Source organism: Rhincodon typus, chromosome 3 (assembly GCF_021869965.1).
Source record: "Rhincodon typus isolate 14 chromosome 3, sRhiTyp1.1, whole genome shotgun sequence".
NCBI classification, from domain to species: Eukaryota; Metazoa; Chordata; class Chondrichthyes; order Orectolobiformes; family Rhincodontidae; genus Rhincodon; species Rhincodon typus.
The window spans coordinates 61,534,283-61,549,413 of NC_063334.1; the positions used below are offsets into that span (position 1 = coordinate 61,534,283).

Here is a 15,131-nt window from a genome sequence, read left to right on the forward strand (position 1 = left end):
TCCAGCCCTGCACCTTGTTCTCTCTTCTTCAATAGATAGTTTCTTTTCAATAAAGCTCAAACTGAATATTTAGCTATTACTCAAGCATTTAACAATGACATTTGTGGTTTCATCTATCACAGGAAATTGTATCCTGGCTTGGAAGATGAATTAATATTAATGATCCAGAAGACCTTTAATTTTGGGCAGAAACAATCAGATCATTTGTTTAAAATTCTTATGGAATGCATGGAGCACAGAGAATCAGTGAGTATATTCAAGTTAGCAATGAAAATATAGAACGTATTTTCAAAGCTTCTTTAGAAATTCTTTAATGTTTGCATCACATATAGACAGGATAGTTAAAAAGGCGTTTGGCATGCTTGCCTTCATTGCTCAGTCCTTTGAGTATAGGAGTTGGGGCGTTATTTTGAGGTTGCACGGGACATTGGTGAGGTCTCTTCTGGAATACTGTGTCCAGTTTTGGTCGCCCAGTTGTAGGAAGGATATTGTCAAGCTGGAGAGGGTTCAGAAGAGATTTACCAGGATATTGCTGGGTATTGAAAGTTTGAGTTATAAGGAAAGGCTGGATAGGCTGGGACCTTCTTTCACTGGCGTGTAGGAGGTTGAGAGGTGACCTGATAGAAGTCTGTAAAATAATGAGAGGCAGAGATACATTTGATGGTTGTTGTCTTTTCCCTAGGTTGGGGAATCTCAAGACTAGGGAGCACATTTTTAAGGTGAGAGGAGAGACATATAAAAAAGACATAAGAGGCAAAATGTTTATACAGAGGATGGTTTGTGTGTGGAATGAACTTCCTGAAGTGGTGAATGTGGGTACAATTACAATGTTTAAAAGACATTTGGATGGATATATGAATAGGAAAGGTTTGGAGGGATATGAGCCAGGAACAAGCAGCTGGGACTAGATTAATTTGGGATTATGTTTGGCATGGACTGGTTGGACTGAAGGGTCTGTTTCCGTGCTGTATGACTCTATAAATGATTAGTGCAGGTTCTTCAATATGGTGGCAGTTTTTTTTTGATACTTGCAGTTAATTTTATTAAAGTAATCCTTTAATTTATATGTTTTTGGGTGTGTGTAGAGAAATGTTACAATATAAACAGTGAAATTTTCCAATGCCATTGATATTGGGCTTTTTTACCTGAATCATGAGGGAAGGAGAGACTTTATGATGTCTCAGATAACTGATGCAGTGGAACCTGTTCTGTTCCACCCGGTAAATTTTCATAAATCTGGGAATGGAGAGCAAGTATTTTTACACATGTGCAAACTTGTCTAGTTGTAGTTGGTGGTTTGTGTTGTGGTCATAGCCATCAGAGCCATTTGAGATGTCTTCAATAGATTCACTACAATCATCTTATTGGTTTTGGTCTTCAGTTACTGATACTACATGTGGAAAGATATCCACATAAATCTTTGGGGGAAGAGCAGTTTGGTCCTTTTGGACAGAATAGGTTTATTGCATTGTACATTATATCTGAGCTGCATGGGATCCTTCTGTGAGACTTTAAACTCAACTTAAAGGTAAGATTACTGCTAGCTGTTTAAGAAATTTAAGAACTAACGAATAGTTAGCTCCATCCTGGAGCAGTCCTTTATAACCTGATGGATGGAGTTTACTGCATGATGTCAGTTAACCCTTTCAGGTACTAATTGCCTTATATCATAATCATTTGAAAGAATGAACATATACTCACGGGAATGGCTGTAGGAGATATGATAATTCCTGTGGATGACAAAACTACATCAATGGCCTGTGCAGACAGAATGAGCATTTGATTTGCTTTAATCAGGATAGGAATCCTGCCTGTATTCTTGGAAGCATTGTCTACATCTGCCTCAGTTCAGTGTGAAATCCTCTTGTTCTTACAACGTATAGTTCTCTGACATACCTCATGACTACGTCAGATTTTATGTTACATTGACAGACTTTAAAATGAAATGAAATTCAAACAAAACCATAAGAATTCATGGTTTAAGCAAATGCTAGAAATTAAGTGATTAACTTATTTTTGTAATTCAGTATTAAATACAGGAAAGGAGACATATTAGTGCAACCAATCATCACATGGCTGTCTTTGTCCCATACTCATTAATATATTTGATTAAAAAACACCTAGAAATTTAGGTTTAAAATTACTGATTGTTCTAGTATCAGTTGCTGCTTGTGGAATAGAAGGTAAACATCTACCACTCTATATGAAGAAATGGGCTGAACTTTACAGTTTTCTGTCATGCATATTTTCCTGGAGGAGGCACGTAAAATATGTCAGGTATCCAGTCCACCTCCTACATGCCCACCTTGACCTGTTCCCTAATAGCAGGGACAGTTAAAGTCTTGCTACACCAAACACCCTAGTGAGGACCTTAACTTCCTAGTCAATTATCAGCTAAGGGCCTAACTATCACTGCCATAAAACACTTGACAGGAAGGTGTTTGTGGTGCAGTGGTGGTGTCTCTACGTCTGAACCAGGAGGCCTGGATTCAAGTCCTACGTGCCCCAGAGATGTGTAATAACATCTCTGACAAGGCTGCTTTAAAGATAAACTAAAACACTTGGCAGGAGGGTGCCTGTGCTGCAGTGACTGTCCCTACCTCTAAGCCAGAAGACCCAGGCTGAATTCACATCTGTTCCAGAGGTGTTTGATAATATCCCTGAAAAGATTTGATAAGAAAATATTCAAAATGTTGGACAGTAGCCAGCATCTCAGACTGCAAAGGCTTTGTTTAAAACTGCTTCTTTGAAAAGGCTGAAAGGATGGAAGGGCACTTTAATCAGAGGGTGCCTTGTACATATCAAGTGCAACTCTCCACGAGGTCATACAGTCCCACTTGTCCTCTCCATCTAGCCTCCAGAACTCACTCACCCCTGTGTAAGGGCTCTTTGACCCTGGAGTCACCCTGTGATGATATCATGGAGCAGATCCTCACTGGCATAAATAGTACAGCGTGGGCAGAGTTAAGAAGAAGAAGGAGACATGGAGAGCTAGGCAGTAGCCTGCAGCCTACCGTATCAATGTTCAAAACGCGTGAGGAGAAGCATTTGGAGTAGACCAACTAGCATTAGGCAACAGCTTTTATATCCCCGCTCCCCCCCCACCCCATTTCTGATGAAGGGTCTAGGCCCGAAACATCAGCCTTCCTGCTGCAATGATGCTGTTTGGCCTGCTGTGTTCATCCAGCTCTGCACCTTGTTGTCTCAACTTTTATGGAATCATGTTTCAATAATGTAACAGCAAGATTACAGCCTGTTATATCTCTTAGTATCTTGCATTGTAGTATTTGATTCTTACTGCATTACAATTAGTGTTATATGAAACCCAAGCTTGAACACAATTCTTGACCGTACCTTCCCTTTCAAGCAATCTGTCTTTAACTCAAATTCATGGATTTGAGCATAAAATCCCACAACAATAAACTCCCCTTCCCCCTTCCCATTGCACCCCAATCCCCTTCCTTAGAAAAGCCCGGGACTTCTCATTCTTGTAACCATTGTCCTTCTTTGTGTAGAAGACCTGGCTGCATCCATTGGGCGTTCTAGTGCTGTTGGGACTACTAAAGCTGGCAAACAGGCTACTATTGCTGCAGGACAGGCCTTTTAAAAGTTTGCCCACTTTTGAGCAAGTGCTTTTCTGTGGGATTAATTGGGAAATGGGAATGTGAAAAATATCCCAGTTAAATCCAGCCAGTGTTACCTAGAGTAGAATTTTACACCAATCCATACAGGAGATGGCTGGAGATAATGAGGTTTCTAAAATTGGATGGCAAGCTGGGGATACCATTTGAACAGCCCTTCTGGGAATTTCTCAGCAGCAATGAATGGGGTGGTGGGGGTGGGGGTGTGATGGTTTCGGGGGAAAGGAAACCATGGGGGTCCCTGCCTGCCCTTGGGTCAGTTGAGGTAACATAGGTGGCCACATTATAGCATGTTAAGGGCCTTCTGTCATCCCTGCTGGTAATAAGGGGACCCACGCATTAGCAAAGCTGACAGACTTATCCTGAAGAGATAGTAAGAACTGCAGATGCTGGAGTCAGAAATAACACCATGTGGATCTGGAGGAACACAGCAGGTCAGGCAGCATCAAAGGAACAGGAAAGCTGACATTTTGGTTCAGGACCCTTCTTCAGAAAATGACTTGTCCTGAAGACCTTGTTAGGGGCTGAGGAAGCCCTTTCTAATTGGGTGATATGCCCTCAATGGAAGCACACCCTGTGACACTGCCCATCTCCATATGTCTCATTCCCACCCTTCAGATCCCAGTCCCCACATACAATCAGCAATCTCCAGAAGGATGTGCCTTTGAGAATTGGTTGAAATCCCAGCAGTGTCCATGGTTCCCTGTGGAACAGCAGGCAGGAATTCCTCCTGGATGAAAGTGGAGGTCTTGCTCTGAAACAATTAACAGTCCAGTGCCTGTAAAATCAACTTGCAATTCCTGGCCATTTGGAGGTGGGCTTGCCCCTGACTTTTAATTGGCCTTAATTTCACTCCTGGATTCCTCAACCAACGGAAAACAAAGGTCTCCCCTGTTGAATCTGCTTGGTTACCTGGAACTTATCCAAGTGTTCTGTTATAACTTCTTCAAAATAACTTCCAACAGATTTTCTTTAACAGATATGAAGCTAATTGGCCTAAAGTTTCTTGCTTTCTGTCTCCCTTCCTCTCTGAATAAAGGGGCTGCATTATCTATCTTTCAATCTGATGGGACTGAAGCAAAGGAGCTTTCGAAATTCAAACCAATGCATCATTTATCTTGTGAGCTGAGGGCTGGATAACCTACCCTCATTCCTCTGAGTCAATAAAGCTGGAAATTTCAGCTATGCTGGAAGACCATCTGATTGGTAAAGCCATATTAGAAAATGAAGCCTCAGAAGAAGGAAGGAAGAAAATTGGTAATGAAAGGAGAGATAAGAAATAGTGGGAAATCAAAATAGCTACAAAATAAGAAAGAAAATAAAGATTCAGATAAAACTTCTGTTAAGTTGTGCATGAATGTACGTGAAAGGATAACAATTCCATTTTCTCTTGTGAAAACAGATTACAATTTTTGATGCAGACTCCGAAGAACAACAGGACATCGACTTGGCAATATTAACTGCTCTCCTTAGAGGTAGTCTGTTCCATATAAATTCACAAGGAGGGAGGGGGAAATCATGTCAGGGTCTGAATGACATGGACCATGGTGAGATTTAGGGCAGAGTCGTAAGAGAACTCCGGCAAGACCATCTTGACATTGGAAGCATCTAGCTCCATCTGTTATAGAGTGGTCAGGCGAGTTTCTTGCTAGGCAGTGGTGAGTTTCCAATTAAGTTGGGGGGGGAGGTAGTGGTGGTGATAGCTTGTTAAATACTTTATTAATGTCCCAAAACACTTCATTACTCTTCAGCTTCCTTTCTTACCAAAAATGCAAGTCAGGCTAGATGTCGATAAATCTTGACATGTAAATCAGAGCGGGTACCTGGTGATTTCGGCTTCCCACTTGCACCCAAAGACCTCCATGCTGGCCACAGGGTGCCAACATCTCAGGGCGCACTCAATGGGTACAGGTCCCATATAACCCACATCCACAGACGTTGTCACCTGATAGATTCCATCCCCTAGGAACCCTCATGGCACATCTCCAATCCATTTATAGGACATTTTGGGCACTTCAGTGCTGCACCTCGGGCTGCAGCAAGAGCTATCATTGTAATGCTGCAGCAAAGACACTGTAGGCTCAGGGCCATGCACCCAGGTCATGGATTGAAGCGGGCTGCATCTTGAGGCTGTTCACTCTGAGTAACAGAGCTCAATCACTCTGATCCTACCTGGATGCTCACAGCATCCCTGCCTTGCATCGCCTTTCCTTGCTTTTTTTGTGTTTGCTCCTTCAGCCAGAGATACCAGGCTCAAATTGCTGCTGTTTTGCCTTGTTATTTAGCTCAGAAACAGAGGCAGGAAGCTTATCATGTTGTCAGCAAGCATAAGTCACATCAAGGGGATAGACCTTCACCCAGGTGGTGTCCTGGCACACTTAGTCAAGGACAGCCTTTGATACCAGTCCAGAGACTCAGAAATGCTCGCGCAGTCAGACTCGGAATTCTGTTCACAGTAGGAGTGAGGAGCTGAATGTTGCGTGGCTGAATATCTGCCTTGACTCTTTCTGCCCAATTTAAGACTGGTTTCCGCCTGGAATGAGAGAGAGGCAGGTGATATGAAAGTGGGTGGCACAGTTGTTTCTTTAGGGGCATGTGAGAAGGCATCCTGAGTGAGTGAGTAGGCAGCACTAGGGGAAGGAAGAGCTCATGGTGTTGGGTGTTGAGGTGGGTGAGAATGAGTGACAGAAGGGTTACAGGCAATAGTGAGAGCATGAACTTTGGGAGGTGGGCACAATAGATAGAGTGAATGTGAGGTATCAGAAAGAAGATGGTGGCACTTATGCTGACAGAGTGGAGAAGGTCATTGACCTTCTTCCCACAATGCTGAGTTTTCCTCCAGATGGCTGAGACTGCACTAACAAGGGTGGCAACTACTGAGCAGGCTGGCATGGTCTAGTTTCATGACCCTCCTCTGCTGTTCACAGGAGAGGTGCAAATCCTTTGTCTGCATCATGCCATCCAGCAGGAGCTCCAGGCCTATGTCCTCAAGGTGTGGCACCGATTTCTCCTGTCATCCATATTCAGGATAAATATTAGGAACTGTGCAGGGCATCTCTGGACTGACCAAGCTTGTCTGGGTGCTCAATGGTCTTTTCAAGGTGACACAGGAGCTATATGATGCCAGTCTTTTGGCAGATATCAGGAGAGTGGTGAGTTGTTCTGGGAACTGCATGTGGGAAGATGGGATAGAGCTGGACAAGAGAGACACTTTAGTAGGCACTTAAAGAGACTGGTTTGATGCGATATGGTGAGAAATCTCGCCAGGCCTCGTGGTGAGAATCCCTCCAGGAAGCTTGATGCAACTTGTACTTAGCTTTCTTCACATGTCATTCTTTTTGTTTCTAAAGGTACCAATACTTCTGCATCAGATCAGCTAAGTTTGGCTTTGGCATGGGACAGAGTGGACATTGCAAAGAAAAACATTTTGGTTTATGGACAACATTGGAAGGTATTCAATATTTTAATAATGTAATCAGTTTTGAGGTCCCCACTAACATGGATGTCAGTCTTCAGCCAATTCACTTCACTCTACATTATATCAAGAGCCAGGTGAAGGCACTGGATAATGTAAAATGCCACACATTTTGGCAACATTCTGGAATAGTACAGAAAACTTGTGCTCCAGAACCAACAGTACCCCCCTCAAAGTTGTTCCACTATCACACACCTGGCAATTTGGAAAATTATCCAAGTATGTCCTGTACACAAAATGCAGGATAGAGACAACCCAGCCATATCAGTCTACTCTTGATCATCAGAAAAGTGATGGAAGGGGTCATCATCAGTATTATCAAGTGGTACTGACTCAACAACAGCCTAATCATTGATACTCAGTTTCGGTTCTACCAGGATCACTGAGCTTCTGGCCTTAATACAGTCTTGGGCCAAACATGGACAAAACAGCTGACCCCCAAGAGGTGAGCTGAGATTGATTGCACTTCAAATCAAGGCAGCATTTAACTGAATGTGGTATCAAGGAGCTTTAGCAAAACTGGAGTCAGTGGAAATGGGGGAAAACTCTTCAGTTGTTGGAAGATGGTTGTGGTTTTGGGGGTCAGTCATCTCAGTCATACGACATTGCTGCAGGAGTTTAATTAAATCATTAATAATTATCAGGAAACTGCTGGATTATCATAAAAAATCTACCTGGTTCACTAACGCCCTTTAAGGGAGGAAATCTGCCATTCGTACCCTCTCTGAGCAACATGTGACTTCGAGCCCATAGACATATAGTTGATTCATTGCGTTCTGAAATTGCCTAGCAAGCCAATGAGTTCTATCAAACCTGCACAGGATAAAGCACTGTAAATGTACCTGCAATTTGGGGAAGCAATGGCCTAGCAAGCCAATGAGTTCTATCAAACCTGCACAGGATAAAGCACTGTAAATGTACCTGCAATTTGGGGAAGCAATGGCCTAGTAGTATTGTTGCCAAAGCTAGTAATCCAGAGACACATATAATGTTCTGTAGACCCGGCTTTGAATCCCATCATGGGAGTTAATTATTTGAACTAATTCTGCAGAAATTCCTTAGCTTAGTGTCCTAGGCCAAACCATCTTCAGTTTCTTCATCAATGGTCGTCGCCCCCCATCATAAGGTCAGAATTATTGATGTTTGTTGATGATTGCAAATGTTCAGTACCATTCATGACCCCTCAGATACTAAAGCAGTCCATGCTCATATGCAGCAAGACCTGGACAACATTCAGCCTTGGGCTGATAACTGGCAAGTAACACTTGCACCACACAAGTGCTATTTCTGACAAGTGAGAATCCAGACTTTGTCTCTTGACATTCAATGTCATTATCACTGCTGTATTTGCCCACTATATAACATCCTGAGGGTTACTATTGACCAGAAACTGAACTGGGTTAGCCATATAATTACAGAAGCTACAAGAGCAGGTCAGAAGCTGGGAATTCTGTGGTGAGTAACTTACTTCCTGAATCCTCAAAGTCTGTCCACCATCTACAAGGCACAAGTCAAGACTATGATGGAATAGTCCCCACTTGCCTGGATGATGTAGCTCTAACAACACGCAAGAAGGTTGACTCCCTCCAGGTCAAAGCAGTCTGCATGATTGACACCCTGACAACACTTTCAATATTCACTACCTTCACCATCAACATACAATGGCGACATTGTGCAGCAACTCAGCAAGGTTCCTTACTCAACAGCTTCCAATCCCCTGACCTCTACCATCCAGAAGAATAAGGGCAGTGATATATTGGAAGACCACCACTTGTACATTCCTGTCCAAACTACACATCTTTCCAACGTGCAACTATATTGCCATTCCTTTACTGTCACTGGATCAATATCATTGCACTCCTTACCAGCAATATGGATGTACCTGCATAGCATGGACTGCAGTGGTTCAAGAAGGCAGTTCACAATCACTTTCTCAAGGACAGTTAGACATGGGTTGCAAATGCTTGTCTAGTCAGTGCCACCCATTACCTATGCAGACAGCTGGCATGTCGTTCAGGACAATGCCAGCCACCTAAGGCTCCAATCTCTATTGCGCCTGAAGAAGACTTGGTATGGGATCATCATGTGGCGCAGTGGGTCCATGAGATCTGAGTTTGAGTCCTGCTGTGGGACTTGATGGCCAGGGGACAAGCGGATTGACTGTCATCCTGCAAATCATTCCAAAATGCCCATGACATTCAATAAGAATGGAATGTCTCCTGGTCAGGCAGGACTGTGTGACAGTCACACTAAATAATCCACTTGCATGTTCCTGTCATGGATTGAACTCTGTGCCAAACATATACTTTGCTTTCAGTGATTTCCAGAAGAAAAATTGGTGCCTTGCTCCTTGCCCTACAATGTAGTGAGTCACTGCAGAGCATGTGGTTTGCAAACTCTTGAATAATTGAGAGTGCTGCCTGGAGAAGAAAACATGGTTTTATATTCGACAATTTAGTTCACAATCCATCTGCACTCTGAAATTTGGCCTCTTGTCATAATGCTTGCAGATGCCTCAGGAAAATTGCAGATTCGGTTGGATAAGTAACTGCAGGTGAAATATTTGCTGAGCTAAGGGCCAAAGAATCATTGGGAATAATTGGATAGATTTTTCAAAGCAGGCAGTCATGATGAGCTGAATGGCTTTTTGGTGTGCTGTAAAATTCTTGAAATCTTCAAACGTATCCACGATTAAAATTCTTAAGCCTCATTATTTTCCATGACTTTATGATAATCTGGACACTGAGTTACAGTTGGCTGCAGTGTTACAGGTGCCACCACTCAAATGTTTAAACCAAGACCTTGTCTGCCCCTTCAGTTAGACATTTAAGATTGTAAGCACTTTGAAAAGAAATAGAGTTGTTCTGGAGACCTTCTTCCTATGTCCATGTTATCAATAGCAGATCAATCAGCGACTCACCTTATAATAGGACTGTGTGTGTAAATAGTATTACATTCTTCTACCTAAAAGCAGTAATTGTAATTCAGCAGTAGTTCATTATCTATGAAATGTTTCTAGAATGTCTTAAGAAATGTTATACAATACTTATAGATATATGATATCAGAAAGTATGTGCAACATTCAATACCGAACTAAGAAAGATAAGAATATGAGTAGGCCATTCGGCCTGTTGATCCTGCTTCACCATTTAACACAATCATGGCTGAACCAACCATTCAATGCCTTTTACAAATACTATCCCCATAACCCTTTACCCTCATTGATAATCAAAAAATTTTACAAAGTATACTTGAAGAATTTGGGGCATTACGGTGGCTCAGTGGTTAACACTGCTGCCTCACAGCACCAAGGACCCGGGTTCGATTCCAGCCTTGGGCGACTGCCTGTGGCTGAGTGGGTTTCCTCCGGGTGCTCCGGTTTCCTCCCACAGTCCAAAGATATGCAGGCTAGGTGGATTGGCCATGCTAAAATGTCTATAGTGTCCAGGGATGTGTAGGTTAGGTGGATTCGCAATGGGAAATGTGGGGATACAGAGATGGGGCGTGTGGGGGGGAGTCTGAGTAGGATGCTCTTCGGAAAGTTGGTTTGGACTTGCTGGACTAAATGGCCTGTTTCCACACTGTAGGGATTCTATGATCTATGGTCATGATCATAATCATGATTCTATGACTGAGCTTCCTGAGCTATCTCAGGTGGAGATACTTGAGGTACTTGTTATAAATATTGCTTGACAGTGACTTGAAGGAAAAGTCTGCAAGAACACCACTCGTGTAGCATTCCTCTTCAAATTAGCACACCTGCGAATTCTCAAATTACTCATTTTCTGTACAAAACACTCACTGGTAAGAAAATGTCTTGATTCTACAGTTCCCTGAGTACAGCCTGTACTATGCTAATTGCCCAACTCCCAATCTTTGCGGAAGTCTACAACATTGAGACTAAAACCATACCATGGATCAGTGGTTCAGTTGTCTCCAAGGTCATACTTACATAATGAGTACAGTCTAGGATAAACCTGAACAGTCAGTGTGTGCACTTAGTAACATTTTCTTTCAAAGGAAAATCTTTTGTAGCATTCATTGTTTTCTGCACAGAAAAACCGATTACTTTTAGCTCTGATGTGACAAACCTCTCTGAGGATTCCGTAAACCTTAATCGGTGATTCCAGCCAAACTATATGAAGTTCTGAGGAAGGGTCACCTGACCCGAAATGTTAATTCTGATTTTTTTTTCTTCATAGCTGCTGCCAGACATGCTTAGCTTTTCCAGCAACTTCTGCTTTTGTTCCTGATTTACAGCATCTGCATTTCTTTTGGTTTTTATTAAGCTATATGAACTATTTTTCTTGTCACATGAGAGGAACCATTAACTACATAACAGATTAACCTTTATTCCACAATTTATACTGTAAAATTAAAAGGACTTACAACTTTAGGGATCCTGAAATTACAGAGTTTGAATATGTTTGACCCATTTTCTCCTCCTGTACAGAAAGTGCTTATTCTGAATGGACAGATTTCTACAAGTGCCAAAATACCTCCTTCACATATATCTATTTGTCTAATAGTAATGCACTATGGAGCAGAGTATGACTCTAACCAGCTTAAATGCCTCAGACCCTTATCCAAGTTGAGAGCAAAGGCATTTACGTGGAGGGAGGTTGGCTATGATGCCTGCACAGAGATTTCATGTGCTTTTCAGGGTTCCACAAAAATTCTGTGGGCTGTGACCAGTTGCCTCCTGACCCTTCTCTCATCCTCAGCCCTACCTGCTTGCAGACTTACTTGACCTCCTGGCCGGTCCCGAGTCTGTGAGCTTCTCAAGAAACAAAGATTGCAGAGGGCATTTCAATGAGGCCTGACCTTGAAAATGGCTTAGGCATCTTGCTGCAGGAACAGGTAAGTATTCTATGCAGTATCCCCACCCTTTTCCACGCTGGGCCGTGTGTTGCAGATTGTGTTTGGGAACAATTCCGCTGCCCTGCTGGCCTACAGCACCTCATGGATGTCCAGTCTTGAGTTGCTGGATCCGTTTGAAATCTATCGCATTCAACACGGTCGTAGTACCACACAATGCAGTAGAGGGTATCCTCAATGTGCGAGTCTAAGAGACGTGTGCGGGGTGGGAATTGGGTTGGGGTGCGAATGGTCAGTTGTAATCAGCAGAGAGTTTCCTTACCAATGTTTAACCTGAAGCCATGAGATTTCATTGGGTCTGGAGTCAATGTTAAAGACTTCCTGGGCAGCTGCCTCGTGATTATACACCACTGTGCCACCACCTTTGCTGGATCTGTCCTTCAGCTGGGACAGGGCATACTCAAAGTTGGTGATGGTGGTATCTGAGATTCAGTTTGTAAGGGATAATTCAGGAAGTGTGACTATATCAGGCAGTTGCTTGACTAGTCTGTGAGATAGCTGTCCTAATTTTGGTACTAGCCCCTGGCTTTGCAGGATCAAAATTGCTGAGCTTGCTGTTGTTTCTGACAACAAGGTAGATGCCAAATGTCCATTTTTATTCCTTTCAGCGTTTTTACGTAGCTTAATCCAACTGAATGGCTTGCTAGGCCATTGCAGAAGGTAGTTAAGAGTCAGTCACATTTTTGCAGATCTGGAGTTACATATAGGTTAGACCAGGTGAGGATGAAGATTTACCTCATTGAAGGAAGTATAGCATGTTAGTTAATCAGATAGGGTTTTTTTTTTAAATGACAATCAACATGGTTTTATGGTCATCATTAATGTCTTAATTCCAGCATCTGCCTTGGAGAAATTTGAACCCAGGCCACCAGAATATTAGATAGGTCTATGGATTATTAGGCTAGTCACAATATTCCTCCAACAAAGCATATTTTTTATGTATTTGTATTTGAGCCATGTGGTAGGTTTAAGTGCAGTTCATTAGCATTAATATTGAGAGATTCAACTCTGACAATATGTTTTATTCGATCATACTGTAGGTGGGATCCTTGGAACAGGCCATGCTTGATGCTCTGGTCATGGATCGTGTGGATTTTGTGAAACTGCTGATTGAGAATGGTGTGAGCATGCATCGCTTTCTCACCATCTCCAGACTTGAGGAGCTCTACAATACGGTCTGCACATCATTTAGATACTTTTAATCCATGCTTACATGTTATCAATAAGATTGATTTGTACAGCAGCGCTACATCACAATGTTGATAGAGATACGTGAGGCTGCTATACACACGTGGCTGGCCCAGGTAGATGCTTTGCATGTAGATTGCACAAGACAATTCTCAAGTCTTGAAATAAGAATTGATTTTTGAAAAACTATCCAATACAGTCATTCTCACGATCTCAACTTCTCCGAGCTAAAGCTATTGGGGTTAATAAATTTGTGAAAAAAATATTTTTCAATGCTTCTTCACCTCTGATTTTTTATCTCTTTTCTTCTCTCTAGTTATGCATTTCTCATTTTTACCCCCTCGCATTCCTGTTTCTCCTCAGGTTTTACTTTTCACCTCTCTCACTTTTGTCTCCCTCATACCCTTTATTTCGTTTCACTTTCCATTTTTACTTCACATTTTTCTCCTCTAAACCTTTCCCAAATTTTGCCTGATCAACAGCTTCCTTTTGTATTCCTCAGAGCAGAGGGAAGTTCTGAAAGCTGGATGGGTTCCTCAGTCAGCCAGAGAGCAGGACTTCAAAACAGAAATCACGAGAAACAGATAATTGGCAAACTTGACCTACAGTATGTCAGTCAGGCTTGGAAATGTGAAAGAAAAACATGAAATGCTCAGGCAACAACTATGCATAAAGAAACAAAAAAACCCACGTATCAGGCCAAGACTTTGCACCAATAGTGGCTGTGCCTGAAAGAGATGCTTTTCATTGCCTTACAGATACTGCTTGATCTGCAAAAGATTTTCAAATTCCCTGTTTTAGTTACAAACATGACTCATTTGACGCATGAATGTGCAATACATCCCCAAATATATATAACATTACCCAAAGGGATTTACTTGAATTACTTTCATAACACTCAATGTTTAAAAACTTATAATTGTCCTGATTTGAAAACAACAAATGCTGGAGATCACAGCGGGTCAGACAGATCCATGGAGAGAGAGCAAGCTTACATTTCCGGTCCTGATTTGTTTATTTATTGACATTTGTTTAATTTTGACCTCTGCTTTTGAATTAGTTTGCCCATTTTTCACCACAATCTCCCCTGAATTCTCAACCATTTGTAAAATGTCAGGATGCCTGCCCAACATCCAGTTCTTAATGAGCAGAAATTCCTCCAGTTAAATATCTGGAAGACCCTGTGACAAATTCTGTTCACTAGATACCGAGCCATCCATTTCTATGATGATTACCTGAGCTTGAACCAGATTGTCCATAAACTTGGGACAAAATCTTACAGGGATTTGAGGGATGTAGGCTATCATGAGATCTGTGGTACATTTTAAAGTTAGGAGCATCTCACTCCATCCTGTACATTTTTCACAAGCAGCATGGTGAGTTTTTCACTGGTCTGCAGTGAGCTGCCAAATAATGGTTGTTATTACTTTTTAAATGTCTTTTTGACAGCTGAACTCACCTCATCCGTATTCAGCTTCCTAGCTTGCCAAACTATCCAAACAAGCTGGATGTTAAGAAAACTTGACATGGAAGTCGGAGCTGGTACTGGCAAATTCAGTTCATTGCTTTCTCTGAATGACCTCCATGCCACAGATATTGGCATCGGATATGTGTTAGTTTCAAAGAAGCTTCATGGCATTTGTTATAAAGCGGAGGTTGACCTGCCTATTCGCACCCCCCCCCACCCCCGCACACAGAGAACTAAGACTGAAACACCAAAGAGGAGCACCTCGCCCTATAATCTGTAAAACGAGTGTGGAACGTGGTGTAACCGCTTTTCAGCAACTTCCAATGGTTAAATAAAGTAAATCCCTAACACTCACTTTAAAATTGACAAGTAACAATTTATTTATCGAACTCTAACAGTGAATAACTTAACTAAACTATTAACAAACAGAATAAATCCCTTTTATAAATTCCTGAAATAAAGCAAGATTCTAATGGTGTGC

The 15,131-nt window shown here is 42.1% G+C and overlaps 1 protein-coding gene across 1 annotated transcript in view; it reads left to right on the forward strand.

Annotated features, from left to right (window-relative positions):
- The window catches only part of LOC109928628 (transient receptor potential cation channel subfamily M member 6-like), a 172,628-nt gene that overhangs the window by 57,645 nt on the left and 99,852 nt on the right, over positions 1-15,131 (forward strand). Inside the window, exons 9-12 of the mRNA XM_048593519.1 lie at positions 123-246; positions 5,044-5,116; positions 6,992-7,092; positions 13,035-13,169. Of these exons, the coding sequence (XP_048449476.1) occupies positions 123-246; positions 5,044-5,116; positions 6,992-7,092; positions 13,035-13,169 (433 nt within the window). The remainder of the gene's footprint in view (positions 1-122; positions 247-5,043; positions 5,117-6,991; positions 7,093-13,034; positions 13,170-15,131) is intronic.